The 17,562-nt window shown below is 36.0% G+C and overlaps 1 protein-coding gene across 15 annotated transcripts in view; it reads left to right on the top strand.

Moving 5' to 3' along the window:
* EVI5 (ecotropic viral integration site 5) overlaps positions 1–17,562 on the top strand; it is a 72,682-nt gene that overhangs the window by 20,555 nt on the left and 34,565 nt on the right. For 8 of the 15 annotated variants that reach the window (XM_021526204.4, XM_021526183.4, XM_021526192.3 and 5 more), the window contains 10 exons: positions 682–756; positions 1,434–1,559; positions 2,330–2,473; positions 3,505–3,594; positions 3,702–3,799; positions 5,173–5,233; positions 7,151–7,204; positions 9,503–9,535; positions 10,090–10,236; positions 16,360–16,494. In XM_021526204.4, the coding sequence (XP_021381879.3) occupies positions 682–756; positions 1,434–1,559; positions 2,330–2,473; positions 3,505–3,594; positions 3,702–3,799; positions 5,173–5,233; positions 7,151–7,204; positions 9,503–9,535; positions 10,090–10,236; positions 16,360–16,494 (963 nt within the window). The remainder of the gene's footprint in view (positions 1–681; positions 757–1,433; positions 1,560–2,329; positions 2,474–3,504; positions 3,595–3,701; positions 3,800–5,172; positions 5,234–7,150; positions 7,205–9,502; positions 9,536–10,089; positions 10,237–16,359; positions 16,495–17,562) is intronic. The other 7 variants (XM_085586459.1, XM_085586458.1, XM_077785447.2 and 4 more) reach the window with 4 other exon arrangements.

Here is a 17,562-nt window from a genome sequence, read left to right as displayed (position 1 = left end):
TCCCATTTTAGTTTTGATGGCATTCCTGTAAGTTTTTTTTCTCACAAGGTAAGACCAAGTTGGCATTAAAACAAGGTCACATACTGCTGATAGTATAATGGAATGAAGTGGGCCATGAATTAAAGTAAACAGCATTGCCCAAGACAACATTGGTGATCAGAACTAGTGTTCAGCTTGCAGGTATTTCCGAAGTGCACGTGGCAGGTACAAGCTAATGTGCAGTTGTTCCAGTGCCCAAACCCAAAATAAAAATGCCAATGTAGCATTGTTTGCATTACTTAGTCTTCACTAGAGGTTAAACTTTGAAGGTCAAACTTTTCTATAGAACATGATTTCAATGGAAAAATTGGCAGGTTTCCAAACCATAGTAATTTCCATAACTCTAAAACAAAGATGCCATCTGCATGGAGATCACCACATTTCATCCATCTGTAAATAAAACTGCAACATATATTTTTTCTTAAGACAACTTGTTTCATTGTCTGGTCTATCTCCTATAAAAGCAGTAGTTTGTCAGATTTTTTATGCCAGTGGTCTCTCTTATCTTTTACCAAGTTCCTGTAGTTGAAAACTGCCTGTGTTTTTGGTAGGTATGCCTTAGTTTTAGGTTTGTATGTGCTCAGATTACTTTTGATTGATAATGAGGTTTTAATTGTTGAGAGTTTTAACTTTATTTTCCAGGCTTACTCCTTGGTGGATCGTGAGGTTGGATACTGTCAAGGAAGTGCTTTTATAGTTGGATTACTGCTTATGCAGGTAAAAATATTTAAAAATATGTGAACCTTTAAAATCCCTGCTTGAATGCATAATATATTGTGGTTGTTTATTGGAAATTTTTGCAATGGTTTTCCTTAATAATTTTGTTATGGAGTTGTCAAGGGCAGCTAATTAGTCTGGAAATAAAGTGAGATTTACTTTGTGTCATTCTATTTGCCAAGATACTTGTATTGGAATGGGAGAATGTATTTGTTTCTCAGAGCTAAGGTAGGATCGCAGGCTTGCAAGCTATTTTGGTGAGTGATATTTCAAAAATAAATGTACTTCCTATTTCTCTTCTATTACATGGAATCTCCTCAGAGTTCAAATGAAACTACACAGTTGTCTTGATTCTCTTAAAGCTTTCTTTGTCTTATTGGTTTTTGGTTTATGACAAAGTAAGGTATATGGTAAGAAGCTTACAGACCTCCATTTCAGTCTAGAAATTATTTGCTAGAATTTAATAGATACAAAAGTTCATTGGAGTAATTGGCTGTAAATCCCTTAAAAAGCCCAAAGACCTCGAAACAAACAGACCAACAACCAAGAAAAAAATTCCACTGCATGCATATGCACATGCACACAAAACCCCAACCCTAAATCCTCCCAGGCTTTTAGACTGATATATCATTATGTTTGTCCAGAGTTTTTACTGTGCTTTTTTGTTTTTGATGTAGATGCCAGAAGAAGAGGCATTCTGTGTGTTTGTTAAATTAATGCAAGATTACAGACTACGAGAACTCTTTAAACCAAGCATGGCTGAACTGGGCCTTTGTATGTACCAGTTTGAATGCATGATACAGGTACATACAAAATCTATCAAACTTGCTCTTCAGTGGCTATTAATAAGGAACTTGGGAGTTACAGCTCAAGGGCAAGGCATATCTTTTGACTCTTGACAATAGCTAGTTTCAGAACTTCACAAGTAAATGCACATGACTCTGTGAGCAATTTTTTTAACCTTTGGCAGACAGTGATTGGCTTCAAAGACTGAAGCATGAGGATTTGTATTGCTGCAGTTTAAGCATATGAATGTTTGACTTTCAGAGTCTTCAATCCAAACAGAATTAAAGTCTTCATAGTCAATTTATATTATCTTAAAAGATGAAAATTGGGAGGTACTCTCATATCTAGAATTGAAATTGTTTTCAGGTTGGAAATGCAGGTTCTTCCTGGTCAGGCTGATGGAGAACAGTAGTTTTGTTTTGTGATCCAGTTTCTAATATGGTGATTGGGGTGAGATATCATATAGCCTTAGATGTTGTCAGCTTTTTAGTAGCCCATTCTAGTTATTACTCAGGGATTTACAAGCTTGACTTCCCCTTAGGATCAGGAAGTGTTTTTGTTATCTGCTTTGCAGGTAGACATTCTACAGGCTATTCTATATTGGGACTTTAGTAGTTACATGGTTCTTGATAATGTTGAGTCATATCTTTCCTAGTCCTGTTTCTAGTACATCTGTATTAAGAATCAATTACTATCTTGTATTCAAAATTTGTCAAAAACATGTCTGCACTAAAACTACAAGCAGAAGTTTAACATACTTGTGTATTTTATTCCTCTTCTTTTCCAGGAACATCTTCCAGAGCTTTATGTGCACTTTCAGTCTCAGAGTTTTCACACTTCTATGTATGCATCGTCATGGTTTTTAACTATATTCCTTACAACTTTTCCACTACCAATTGCAACGAGAATATTTGATATCTTTATGTCTGAGGTAACTACTAAATAGTAATCATATATTTCAAGAGTAGCTGTTGAAAGCTGTTATTTAGGTAGTGGCATAAATCCCATCATGATGGACAAATCTCATAGTCTTGCTTTTTATTTCTTATGCTGATCACATTATTTTAAGGGAAGGTGTCTGTGTGTGCAGCTTGTCAAGAAAGAGCAGCCAAGGCACTGAATGTGTGTAGCTTTGTGCTCTAAGCCTGCTGAAGTGTTCCCAAGTCTGTTCTTTCTGGATGCAGTGCATTAGCATTGCATGCAGCAGGGACATCCATTCCTCAGTATTATGGTGAGTTTGCAGTGGAAACTAATGCTGCTTTCAAGCCAAAGTTGAAGATCACTGTGGATATGCAAGCCAAGAAGTGTGTGTTGGGGGGTGTTAGTTGTTTTTAATTGTCCGGATGATGATTGGTGCCAAAGAAATTTAGGGAATTATTCAGTGTCAGTATCACAAAGACACCTATGTTGTGTTTAGGATTAGAACTTTTCATAATTGTAATTAGTAACAAATCATAGTTTATGCTTGCCCTGCAGTCAGCTTTTAGAAAGCAGTAAGTGAAAGGTAGATTCTTTCAGCTTGCTCCCAGGAAAGTCCAAGATGGGGTATATAGAGAGACATTCCATTATTCCCCCCCTCCACCTCCCTCCCAGGGCAGTTTAACTGCATTGTACTGTGTCTGAAATTAAAATAGTTTTTTTGAGAAGTACTGGGGATTTTTCTACTAGATACACTTAAAATGGTTGATAGAGCTGACCTAGAGAATTCCTGTCATTTGAGATTTTGCCTCATCACTAACTTCTCTGAGAGAGATGCCTGGTGTCAGGACAAATAGTGAGGCTGCTTGTCCTTGGAACAAAAAAAAGAAACATAGAAGCAATTTGTTGAGAGATTTTTTTCAGTAGCCCTTTTACTTGTGCTTACTTGGGTGAGATTTCCAATGTTAGTAAATAGTAGAAAAACTCTGTACTGTTGACAATGGCATGAATAATTGTTGGGTATTTTTTGATTTATCTTTTCAGGGTTTAGAGATAGTATTTCGAGTAGGTTTAGCATTACTTCAGATGAACCAGGGAGAATTACTGCAACTTGACATGGAAGGAATGTTACAGGTAAGCTATGGTTATAATATTTTTAAGAGAAATCTGAAATGTGTAGTGTGTGTGTATTTCCTTGCAGCTGTTAATTATATGTAATCTTGTGCTCTGATTGCTTTTAGCACTTTCAAAAGGTCATTCCACATCAGTTTGACAGTGGTCCAGACAAATTAATCCAAGCATCTTACCAAGTCAAGTACAATGCAAAAAAGATGAAAAAGTAGGTATTACGTTTTGAAAAAATAGATTTTGCTGTTGTTGAGTTACTGTTTGTTTGCTCTTAAGAATTGTTATTCAGTGTTTCATTTTGAATTTTCCATCTTTACATTGTTTTTGGATTTTGTACTGTATAGACAGTTAAAACTGCAGTTCTGTCTACAAAAATGATTCTAAAGTAGTATTTGCTATTTTTCTTAAATATAATAAAGCTAAATCTCATTTACAAAAATAACTAAAGAAGCATTTGAAGAAAACTGCAAGTTATGGGGAATTACAGTGCTTCTGTAAAAAGGAACTGAATAGGAAGACTGGGTAGGGGGTGGTTTTCTGGTGGGAGGGGAGATGGGTTTTTTTTCAGAATGTAAGGAGATGAAACTTTTATGATCTCACCTAAATGCTAAAGATTTTAGTTCTCATGAACTGGAAAAAGAATCACAGTGCTAAAGAGTGTATTTATAGTCCAAATTAGTGCTGTTTAAAATATAAATTGATAAAACTTTGGAGTAATATTGACAACAATAAAACAACTTTCATGTGGGGTTTGAATCTTGAGAATACTGCTACTTGTTGCTGTTGTTAAGGTTAGTTGCATGTCTCTTCTGCCTTTGGTAAATTTTGTTTTGGTTAGCAAGCTGCCGATAGTGTGATTTGCCAGGGTTGAGTTGGTTGGGTCACCCGTTGGTTGTAAAGTATCCTACGCTCATTGTTGCCCTGCAGGTTGTGCCCAGTCTCTTCCAAACTGAATTTGTCTTTTTCTTTTTGTTTTTCTTTTCTGTCAGTAACCTGTGATCAGTAGAGTGAGCAGTCTTCTCTAAAAAAGAAGTAGCAACAAAGCTTTCAGGAAAAATATTTTCTTGACAAACCAGTACAAGTATATGTAGTTGAACATCCACCATTCCAAGTCTGAACTTCCCGATATGCCTTCTGTAGAGGCATTGTTATCTCAGCTTATGGGTTTTTCTTGCCACTTTTTAAATTTGGTTTTCTGGGGAGAGGCTAAAATTGGTTTATATTTAAGGTATTTTTCTCAGATTTCTTTTTTTCCAGGCTTTCCAAGCTCTGATTTCTTTTGGCTGAATCTATTGAATTGGTGACTGTATTACATAAAGGGGTTATTACAGAGTAGCTTTAAATTGCTGCCACTGTAATGTATCCAAAGCAAGCTCCTGCACTTCAGAATGCTGGTTCAATCTGTTCATATCTACTGAAATCTGTGTTTAAATTTAAGGTCCAGTCTAAGCGTTTACAGGAGTGCATTTCAGAGGAAAGATCAATAATCTGTATCTCTGTTCCACTGTTATTTGTTAGGTATTACACCAACAAGTAAATTATCCCCAATGTTTCTGATCATAATTTACTATTTCTAATTTTTAGGCTAGAAAAAGAGTACACTACAATAAAGACAAAAGAAATGGAAGAACAAGTTGAAATTAAAGTAAGGAGCCCTCAACAAATTTATTTATGAATAAGTTTAATTCCCAGATAGGGGTATTACAAGTTTGATCTCTGCATGTAGCAGGACATAATTAAGGTTCCCAAATTATTTTCTTTCAGCATTTATATTTATTTGGGATGTTTGTTCATAAAGGACATCTACAGTGAAATTATTGAGACTTCTGGTGGACATTAAAAAAAATCTCTGGGGACCTGCTGTACTTATTTTTTTAGTATTTCCTGCGGACAACAGCTTAATAATAGATGCTCTCATTTATCAGAGGTTCTAAATATGCTGGCTTAGATGTTGGTGCTCCACACAGGAGGTTTGTATGACACATTAGGATAGACTTCATAGAGTGCACTTGAGTGTTTTGTCTTTGATTTTAAGATCTTGATTTTTCTTATGCATTGGACCCAAATTGTGGTATCTTCTGTCTGCAGCCACTTTTTCTTTTGGAGCTTTTGCAGTTTATACAAACTGGGAGGGGTGAGAGGGAAGCCAAGATGCCAGTGGAGTTTATTTTTCCCTTTTTACTAACTGACCTAATTCCTATATGTACTTAAGCACTGCATCTTTTTGCTTTTGAGACATAAATAGGCTTTTGATGCCTTTTTTCCCTATTTCACTTTTTTTTCACAGCATGTTGTTTGATCTGGATTTTTTTCCTTGTATTTTTAGCCAGTTCTGTGAGAAAGGACAGTGGGAGAAATGATGTGGAAGTATATTATATAAAACTCTGTTGAGGGACTTAGGTACAGCCTTCCTTCTTCCTGTCCACTGCTGGTCATTTTGTCTTTCAATATCAGTTTTCAGAAAAATGGCTGTGAGATGCACCTGGGAGCACAAAGGTATTAGGAGCCTTTTCAGGCAGTTTATTGTACCAGGTAGTGAGACAGTTAACAGCATGAATACCTGCTGTAACAGCAGCTCAAATCAGATTTGCAAGGCTCAAATGACAGCTCTCTGCAGAACAGGACAAAGTAAAACCATATGAAAGACAACTGTAACTTTAGAGTCTAGTATATGAACTCATTTCAAATCCTTTCCTGCTTCTTGCCACCATCCCCCCTCAAAAAAAAGGAGAAAGCAAAAAACCTCCCCAAAACAAAAGCCATGAAGCCCACTCCAACAAAAAGCAACCAAAAAATCCCAACCAAACAATGCAAAGCTATCTGATTCTAGGCCCTATTTTGGCCTAGAATTAATGTGTAAATAATTTCTGACTTTAGCAGAGCTGCTTAGCAGAAGAGACTATGTTAGGAGAGATAGAAAAAGAACCATATTTTGAGTTTGCCTTTTAGCCTGACAGAATAAAGCATTTACTGAACTGATATCCAATGCCCTGTTCTGAGGAGTACAGATCTCTTCTATCTGAATGCTGACTGCTAAAATTTACAGGAAGTGCACTTCTAAAATATAGAGTCCAGTACAAGTCTTACTTCTGGGACACTTGATGTTATTCTCAGTATAACCTTACAGATTGATATAAATTCTTTTGAGGAAAGGGAAGGAGACCTTGTAGCTGCCTCATTAGCCTGTCCTACTGTAGAAAGTGCACTGTCATGTCCCTTAAGCATGAAGACTTTGACTCTTTATGATGGGGAGGCTGTCAAGTCGGGTGTGGGGTTAAGCCCTATGGTTCACCTGCAGACATACAGCTTTGAGCAAATGCAACATAGATGCTTTTGCATGACACGAGATGTGTTCTCGTTTTTGTTTTACCAAGCTGTTTTAAACTCATATTTTGAGGCAGTACATAATATGAAAGAATGTTAAGAAGGTCAGAAATTATTTTCATATTTATATTGATTTTCTTGGATGTGATGAGATAAAAATGTTGGTAGTTTGCTTTGGTTTTATCAGACTTTCAATTAATAACTTGAGAAATGGATTTGTGAACTGTTTGTCTTCCAGAGGTTACGAACTGAAAATAGACTCCTAAAACAGCGCATTGAAACACTAGAAAAAGTAAGTATGTTGGGGATTAGATTTAATCTCTGTTAATTTAGACTTTATTGATGGCAATTTCGTTATATGAAATGGGAATCTCAGAATGATAGTTTGCTGTTTTCCTGATAATCTCTGGTGTTTACTAGCAGTGCTTAGCCAAATAACATGGCTATTGCCAAGCAATTAGGGTCAATGCTTAAATATGTAAGGTTATGTCTATTTCTTAGTGCTTATAAAATCAAATATTTTGACATAGCCAGCTTGTGTTGTACTGTTTTCTTTATGAATTAGAAGCATATATTCGAAGTCCATAAGACTCCATGAAATAGTGGACTGTTTGTTTGGGAAAAAAGTCATTGTGAGAGAATCCTCAGTTTGGAAAATCTGAAGTTGCTTGGTGTTTTTATGTAGGAGCAAAATGACAGACCTACCAATGACCAGAGAGAATTGCAGCATTTATACATTTATACTGAGAACAGGAACACTGCCATTCATTTGTTCTATGTGGTTTTGAGGTTTTGTGGCAATTTTGGGTACCTGATGGGGAGAAAATCTAAAGACTTACTTCTCTTATGTTTAGTCTGGAATAGAGTTTCGTTAGGCTTTTTGATAACTGACTGAAACTTCAAAAGTATGCATGCGGATTGCTGTGGATATGTTGCCAACTGTTCTGCAGTGGCCTCTGCTGTATCCTGGTATCACACTTCCTGTGGCAGATTGCATCTGAGCTGCTCTGCTCAGGAATGAGAGCATGCCTGTCCACCTTAAGCACTAGTAGGGACCATCTTTCAACAAATGGGATTGAGTGCTCTTGTGAGTTACAAACAATTGTTCACATTTCACAGGGAAGAAAATGATAACATTTCAGTTAAGAGTGACATGATTGAAAGACGTCACATTTAGGATGTTAAATCCCACTGCAATTTCTTGAAAAGAAGTTTATGTCGAATTCTAATTAACTGGTTTCAGAATTTAGTTAAGAAAAGACAACATAATGTCATGTTGTGAAAGTTGTGACCAAAAATACAATTTTATGAACATTTTTGGTTCTAGTATTGGAGATTTATAAAGTGAATGGAAAAGAATAGGCTCTCTTTAAGAAGCTTGAAACTGTAGTGAATCATTTCAATGACCTTGGTAAATATGTAATATTTATTATCCCTGTTTTATATTTAACTTGTAGAGGTTTGAAATATTTTCTTTTTTTTAATTCTGAAGTCCAGGATGAACTGCCTCATGCTAGTGCCTTTGCAAATTCTCTGCTTAGAATTTCAGAATTCACCTTCAGGTTATCCCAATCTGATTGGAATTAAAATAATTCAAAATTGGACAATGTTATCTATTAATAAGAATTCCCGAATATAATTATCATCGCAGGACTTGAAAAACAATAGTGTGAAAAATACATTAAAATCTTCTGTTAGAAAATACTTCTCCATCATTCAAACCCATTGATTTAGTTGTGATTTCCTTAGTGTACCTTAACTTCTAAAAAATAGCTCTTATCTACTAGTTTGAACTTCAGTTTTAATAAAAGCTTCAAGGACAAAGGTCTATGAATAGATGTATTTCTCTGTTGTAGAATGTTCAAAAAATTCAGTGGTTTCAGGGGTGATACAGTAGAAATTAATTAAATGCAACTGCTGGGTGGTAGGGCTTGTCAGTGTGCAAAAATGATTTTATTTTTGCAAAGATTTATCAACAAAAGAGAATCTATTAACTACTCAATGAGTTACTGCAAGAGTTCAGTAAAACAGAACATTAGCTGTCATAGTTGACGTTCCCTACTTGTCTGTCAGTTTGCACCATTTAACTGCCCTGCTTCATCTTAGTGGAAGCTGTAGTTCTGCATGAGTGCCTCAGTGCTTATTGGTGGAGTTCCCTCTGTGCTCAAATTATGCCTTTGTTTCATGTTGTGGGGGAACTGTAGATTGTGTCTTGCATCTATGTATTCGATCCTATCAGATAATGCTTCAGTAACTTTTATTAATTAGGGAAGCAAGCCGTTCAAATAAAAGCACCCAATCTCCTGTAGGTGAATTTAAAATGTTACAAAAATCTGGCTTTGAAACCTTTTTGTATCACAGATGAATTGTGTTAAATCTGTTGCAGAAAAGGCTGCTTCCTGGGGCCTTTGGACAGAGTTGCCTTCATTTATATGAAGAGTTGTTAATTTTGCAAAAAAGTTTGCGCAAAAAATGGGTAGAATTTGGGCATTTTCTTTCTATCAGCTCTTGGTCTTTTTTGTCACTATTATCAGCCCCTTGTATTTTGGTTTCCCTTTTCCTCATTCCTATCTAAATTTTTCCTTTGTAGGAAAGTGCTTCCTTGGCAGATAGATTGATACAGGTATAGTCTTTTAGTCTTTTACTGTATGACTCTCTTCCTACTTATAAAAAACCCAACTGCTTTAATGCATGCATTTTTGCATGCTGTATTCTGTCCCTGCTTTGCTGATTTGGAATAAATACAGAGCTAATGCATCTTGCTAGAAACTTGTTTGTTTACTAAAAATATATAAAACCAATACCTGCACGTTATAGTAATTTTCCTAACCTATTGTAATTTTTTGTACAAATTCCTGTGGCAGATAGATTCTATGACACTGTATTAACAATTAAATCGAATATTGTGAACGTCAATCTGTGCATGTACAACTGAGTAATAATGCATGAAAGGAATTTTACTGAATGCAAGTACAAAACTGTGCTTGCTAAATGGATGCTAAACTTTGTAATAAAGTACTAAAGCAGCTGTTTAGTACTACTTGGTCCTAAAATTTCTACCAATTGTACTCTGTGCTGTTTGCAAAACCAATCTGATTAAAAAAAAGCTATGCATCACAAAGGCAGTTTTCCTTGGATTTGTCATCAAGTGCTTAAAAAAATAAATTATGTCCTAAGGGACAAGTGACAAGGGCCCAGGAGGCTGAGGAAAACTACCTCATAAAACGGGAGCTGGCCACCATCAAACAGCAGAGTGATGAGGCCAATACTAAACTGGAGCAAGCTGAGAATACCATCAGGGAGCTCCAGCAACAGCAGCAATGGGTAAGGAGCCTGGCAGCACATCATCTCATTTTTTACCCTCACATGTGTTTATTTTTCCTCATCATTATATGACATGGTCTCTGTGCTGTCTTTGTAAACCCCTGTTCATTGTGATTTGCATTCTTAAAATTACCCAAATTGGATTAAATGAAATTTCACTCTGTTCTACTGATAGATGAGATTCATAACCCTGGATAGGTGCAAGTTATGAGTCAATTAAAAAAAACTGAACAACATATCCACAATGAAACACACCAAGCAAAAAACTAAAAAAAACCCAAAACCCTTCCACCACAAAAAAAATACTAACAAGAAAACCACACATATGAACTCTGATAGCTCTGAATGCTAAGAATCTAGTCATTGCAAGTTGCGTCACTCTGAATATTCAAATTTGAGAATTGATTCACAGTGCCCTTACCTAGTGCATAATTTAAGTCAGTTTCTTTCATGTTAATGTTTCTTCTGTGTACCCATATTTGTTTTCTTCCAAGTATACTTAAATTTACTGCTTGCTGAAGTAGAAGAGTATCATCCCTGATTTTGGAACTACAGAACTTGATTAAAAAGTATGGGTTTATGTGCATATGGAGAAGGAAAATAAACTTTAGTAGCCTTTTATGATGCTGTATTTGTGTGCACTCTGTGTTTTAGGTAGTAAAATGTTCAAGACTTCTGACTGTTGCTGTAACACTGAAGTTACTTTCCCTAAGACACTTGAAGTGCTCAGTATCTTCTCTTTGGGGGGACAGGGGGAAGCATTTTAGCATCTTCACTTGCTGAATAAACTGTGCGTTACTAGTGTTGATGTGAATGTCTTCGTATTGTTTTAAATCACTGGTATCCAAGTACTTGTCTGGAGTTGGGAATTTCAGGTGTATGAAATACAGCTTACTAGAACTAAGTATATTGCATCTCCTTACCAGGTTTCTTAATGTCAGTATGGCAGTTTGTTTTACATGCCTTCCACCACAGCTCTAGAAATACCTGTCTCATTGGAAGGTAAAGATGACATTTACTGTTAGACTGAAAAGAAATCACAACTTAAATGCAACATTCTAGAACTAGTTTATTACATCTGTTTAATGTGTTTCAGTGTAAAAAAGATACATATTTTAGAATAGTTGTAAGAAGTGATTAATGAGCTGTTACTCTCTCATGTGAAATACTGCTTTATATAGAACTTGAACAATTTCTTTAGGGGGAAAAATATGAAGAAATTATGATTAGCAAGATGGGAATGGTCTAGTAATGCTTTCCAACACTTTTAGATATGAATCTTTCAAGTGAAATACAATGAGAAGCATTATAGACATTTGGATATCCAGCTGTTTTATCCAGCTGTATTGTCTGATTACAATAGTATACACACCTTTGGAATGTATTTTTTAGAGGCATCCATGTTAATGACCTGCATGCAATTAAAAGTTATTAGAAGACCAAGACACTATATTTATTTATTTGTTAATTGGTGGGAATATGACTTTTAAAGCTAATGCCTTTATGCTGAGGACCTTATCAATGATGGGGAGGCCTGACAGGCTGCCTAGGTATAGGAACTGATCCCGTGCAAAACCTTAGATAACTGTGGATTGCAAATGTGGCTGGGTTGGAGCTGTGAGTGCAGACAACTGGTTAATTACTGCAGGAGTGGAGAGTAAGTTAAATTATGACCACACTTCCTTCTTTCCATGCTTGCAGCATTGTTTTCCTCTGCTTAATCGTGAACATGGCTATAGGAAGTTGTCTATGTGTGTGGCACTGAGAATGTAAATCCATATCGTTATAGACAGATTTGTGCCTAATAATAATACTTGTGTTGGCTTATTCTGAATTGCAAGGAATAGCACTGTGGCTTTAAGACCCACCAGAATCAGACAACGGGGTGGAAGTGGTAAAATGGTTTAAAAGTGAGGAGCATTTGCTGGATCCTGTCCTTTAACTGTTTCCAAGGTTGGGAGTGGGAGCAACAAATGCAAGCAGCTGCGTGCATTTAGGGCGCCACCTGGTGGGAATGCATGGATTTGTTTGGAATGTTGACCTTTTACACTGGTTAAGTTTTTGCCACTTGCTACTGCCAGTAGCTTTGTTCTTGGCAATCCTCTTTTTCAGTATTGTCTTGCGAGTGTCTACTTTAATGTTTTCTTCTCTATTTCAGCTTTGTTTATTGTTAACAAAAATGATTGCACTGTAAACTTGTAAATCACTGCATAGTTTCTGTGCTTATGTAAAGATACAGCATCTATTGTATATATTTTATCATCTACATCTTTCTCAGTCTTGAATTGTCTGTTTCACCATGATAAAAAACTGTAATGTTTGGATATGAATCTCCGAATAGAACTGCCTAAGGGTACTTACAACAGCCTCTTCTGAACAACAGTGTGGGATTAAAAAAAACCCCACTGTTTTGTTGGTAGCAAAAAATTATCAAAACCGTAGTATTTCTAAGAAGGTTAACATATCCTTTGTAAAAAGGTTATGCATTTGTATTTGAGTATTATCGAGGGTTTATGCTATCTGTTCTATGAGATTGGATAGTATAGGTTGGATGGCTTAAGGGTAAGTATTGAAAGTACTTACTGGATTTGTGTCTGAAGAAATTCTCCCCTGCAGCACTTTTGAATACAGAGATGGGTAGAGGAGTATTCTTTTGATCAAAGCCCAACATCAGAAGCCCAAATTACATACAAGTTTATTTTTTCCTGTGCTAAACTATTTATGGGGAGTTTTTAGTTGAACCAGAAAGACTTCATTATGAAGTGTGGAGTCTTCTTAAAGAGGTAATCATTATACTAACGAATGATACTAATCTCTCTTTGGCTTGTCTGGTCTTTAAATGTGGAAGCTTGCCAAAGGCAAGTCATGGTGTGTTACCAAGTGGTTAAGAGGAAGGTGGCTTCTTCCTCATACTGCTGGTAAATCAAGAACTGCATAGAGGAAGTTTTGCCTGACGTGAAGGAAATGCAGAGTTTTCTTTTGAGGCATGCTAAGAGCAATGGTATTTGAGCAATTAGGGGAAAGGGTAATCAGCCTGTTGTAAGTTACTCCTGAGAATTATGTGCTGAAGGTTTTATTCTCTGTTCTTTTCCCCCTTGTGTTTCTAAATGAAAAGGGTAGCTCCTTGCTGGATGTAAACACCTCCAGAATGCAAATCTTGTCTTTCCCTGTGACATTGTAATTGTCAGTGATTACCCAGTTCATCAGTCTGAATGCTTTAAAATTGAATCTGATAAACTGGAGGCTAATCAAGCTAAAATTAGTTCGCATCTTATTTTTAAATAGGCTCTTCAGCTATATTATGTGAAGATAGAATTTTAATTGACTAAGCATTCAGATGGAAGCATATGCATTTTGCAAGGTAATTTATAGCGATGTATTTGGTTATTGTTACAGCAACTTCATAATGCATAGTTTCTTTTCAGGAACTCATGCTAAAATGATTGATAATAATTAAGAATGCAGTAATTGATACTGGAAATATATGCTTTTTAATGAGTGTTGCAACTTGATGGAAGACTTCACTTTATTTTGCAGTATACTTTCCTAATACTGTGTTCTGATTTGCAACAAAAAAGCAAAAAATAAGAATACTGTATTTAGGGAAGTACTACAGTTAGTGCTTAAATGTGTAAACAAAGTTAGCTGGGAACTGCTGAATCATCTGTTAATTGCTCTTCAGTATAGTGTACTGGAGAAACATTGTGTAATTATATCTGTCATCAGCCAAAATAATATTTGGTATGGTTATGTTTAAGAAAAGTTATATGAAGCCCAGCAAGGACTTGTTTCTTTCAGAATTAAATGGCTGTGGAACTACAGTTTTAGTCCTTTATATTACTTCTATCTCTTCAACATAGGAAAGAAAGTGTTACTGTGGTTAAAATGTTTGGTGCCTGAAAGTCTGTATTTGTGCTGTGGCTTTTGTCAGAAATTCTAGGGCTTAAGGCAAATATATAAAAGCAGATCTTTTTCCTGCAGTCAATTTAAAAGTAGTTTTCAAACGCTGTTTTAGCTATAAACTTGTGTTACTTTTATATATTAAATTATCAAAATTGTGCTTTGTTTTACTAGGTAGCAAAATGCACAACTTCTAGTTTGTGAATCTTGATTTCTTCAGTCTTTTGATCTTGGCTGTAGTTTTTTGTGTATCAAGACTTGATTTAGAGTTTGTTGTGGCTAAGTAGATAAGTACTCTTAACATATTCCTTAGGCAGGCAAAATCTAAAGACAGATTTAAAGAAGGCATGGTTCATGCTTGAAACTGGATTAATAACTTTTCTTACATTCTCCATTACTAATTATTTGATAAACATCAATTAGATTTTTATACAATACACTTACATTATTGTAAAATCAGCAGGTTCTTCAAATCTGCTGTGTTCTCTCAATGTCCTGGAGAACACTGCATTTGTATTCATTCTGTATGTATCACAGCCAGGAATCTAGAATATGAAATGTAGAGTCCATCTAAGTTGCTCTGTGTGTCATGGGATGGACCTGTACAAACAACCAGGGAATCAAAAAGAGTGGTTGCTTCTTCTCTGTCCCTGCATGGTGTTACATATGGTACTTGTGTTGCTACATGAGGTGAAGCAACTGTAGAAATGAATTAGCATTGTTCACCATCCTCTTCCTTACACTCAAATCAGGTCTGCCTCCACCGCTTGCGGAGGCAAGAACACTGTGTGGGTTGAAAATAATAGGAATTCGATTAGTATTGTATTAGGGGAAAATTAGTATTCACGTACAAGGATCATACTGTGTCTGTGTTCCATGTGTGTTCAGGTGCACACAGTATGCACTGACACTAAAAACTGCCTGCCTGAGCTGCCTTTGCCTTTTAATGCTTTGTACATATCCCCTCCATTACAGCTTCCTGTAGGCACATATATACAAGAAATATAGTAACACTAAGAGTAGAGTGTACATTTTGAATTTGGATTGTACTGCAAGTCTTGACAAAAGGTTTAATTGGCATGCAGAAATATAAAAGCAAATGAGAAAAATTCCTTGGCCATATAGTTACATTAAATCCTTGTTTTGTCCTGTTTGCCTTTTATTTGTACATAAAAAGTCAGGGAGTGTCACACCCTAACAGAAGCCTGTGGAATTGAAGACTTCCATTCATTTTTTTACTGTTTTTTAGATGCAGAAAACTAAATTGTTTGATGCAAACATAATGTAAGACACAGCTGTATCTTTAGTATAATGAACAAGCTTTAAAAAAACTGAATCTATGAATCCAAGCATAGTACTTATATTTCACAATGTAGTTAATGACACCAAAAATATATTATTTTCCTCTAAATGTGATTTTCAGGGTAGCTATGTAAATACAGTAACTAAACAACTATGGTTTGAGGATTTCAGCACCCACTTTTTTCTTCAATCAGAAATTTAAAGGCTGATTTAGGTTGGTGTTGCCTATCAAGCAAGTCTGACAATCTGTCAAACTGCCAAGTCATTTTGAAGTGACCCAGGAAAGAAATAATATGTATTTTTTTACTATTTATTGGGAGGAAAAGTTAAGAGAGTCTTTTGAATAAGTGCTTCAGTTGGATATATCTGAATCTCGGAAGGAATATCTAGAGTGTGAGCAAATGAGACCCAAGAGGTGGAGTAAAGAAAAGAGCAAACTAAAGTAATTGTGCATTGCAGCATATGTAGTTTTATTTTAAAGCCAAGATTATGGAAGGATTCTGTTGAATTGGAGTTCAAGTTAACAAGGATTGGGTGATAATTGTACTAACCTTGTAATCAGTTAGTCTTTCCCAAGCATCTTTTTCTGCAGATCACAAAATAATCAGATTGTTTCAGAATCTTTCAATTTGGTTGACAATGAGAGAAAAGTGTGAGTTGCTGCTTGTCAGTACTTGTAGGGGGGGTCTCAGTTTTGTCAGACACATTTGACTGTGTGGAGGTGCAGTTGTTTAAGAGGCAGAACAGTAGGGATATGTTTGTCAGCAGTCTGGATTGACATTAATAGACTTGTATATGGTAAGCACTTACGCTGGTACCCTTGATACTAAACATTTGAATGTACTTGTCCCACCAAATCTGGTATATAAAACCCCTTTCAAACAATACCTCATACTAAACATATTTCTGCAAACTTTGTAGCATAAATGCAGTTCACGATACAGTGAAGACTTTGTGCTACAGCTGGAAAAAGAGCTGGTCCAAGCCAGGCTGAGTGAAGCAGAATCCCATTGTGCCCTGAAGGAGATGCAAGATAAAGTTCTAGAGATGGAAAAGGTAAATCAAACCAGGACCCTCTATATAGAACAGCACTAGAAGCAGACTACAGGTCCCTGTCATTCCTAGCAGAACTGTGCTCTAGAACCTTCTCTTCTGTGCTTCTGTGATTGCAAGATGCTTTTCAAACCTGAAAATACGACAATAAAACAAAGGTCTGCTTGCACTAGGAAAGATTTGTGAATAACTGATCACTTTTCTTCTATTCCTGAGGCCTGCTGTAGTGGAAAGATTTGGATTCTGGTGAAGTCCTGACAGGAAACATCAATTGTTTAAAAATTATATCCTGCAACAAGAGCTTTGGACTTCGAGTGAGCATTGAGATGATGTGAAACTAAATAGTTTGGAAGGGGAAGAAGAAAGGGCTCAATAATTACCATTCCCATGCAATTATGGACAAGGACAGAATCTCTTATCCTTTCACTGCTCAGTATCAGAATTTCTACTGCTTTTTGGGTGCCATGCTAGCTTGTAATTTATTGATGCCAGAGTTCAAGCTGTACTCAAACCTACTGTCAAATATTTACCTTTATTTGAAGCAAAATTTAACTGCAAGATAAAATAGCAGAAAAAAAAAAAAAAAACTCAACCAAGAAACAATAACTGACCTGGTATAAAGCATGTTTTTCAGATCCTGTTGTACTGACTTTGGAATTAGTTTCCTTAGGAAATTTTAATGAGCTATATACCCAGGCTTTGGCTAGAACTTAGGAGCTAATTAGATGAACCCACTGGAGTCAAGATTTATTTTTCAGTGATCTGATGGGCTTAGTATTAGTAGTGTGGTAGTTTTTACTGTATTGACCATTGGTAAAAATTCAGAATATAAAGTACTTTTCAAAATTCAGGAGACTAATCTTCATCAGCATGGAGACAGCATACAATGAAAACTTATCTGTGAATAAAAACTGGACACAAACTCAGACATACAGTAATATTTCAGTCTGTCATGATGAACTTATGCTCATGAGAAAGTGGCTGAAGTGAACTCTCTCAAATTCCTCCAGTATAGCTCTTTACTGCTGTAAGATGAGTTGTGCAATCTGGGGAGGTTCTGCTGAATAACCC

The sequence above is a fragment of the Lonchura striata genome, chromosome 8 (genome assembly GCF_050655825.1).
Source record: "Lonchura striata isolate lonStrDom1 chromosome 8, ASM5065582v1, whole genome shotgun sequence".
NCBI classification, from domain to species: domain Eukaryota; kingdom Metazoa; phylum Chordata; class Aves; order Passeriformes; family Estrildidae; genus Lonchura; species Lonchura striata.
This window is presented reverse-complemented; position numbering and strand designations above follow the sequence as displayed.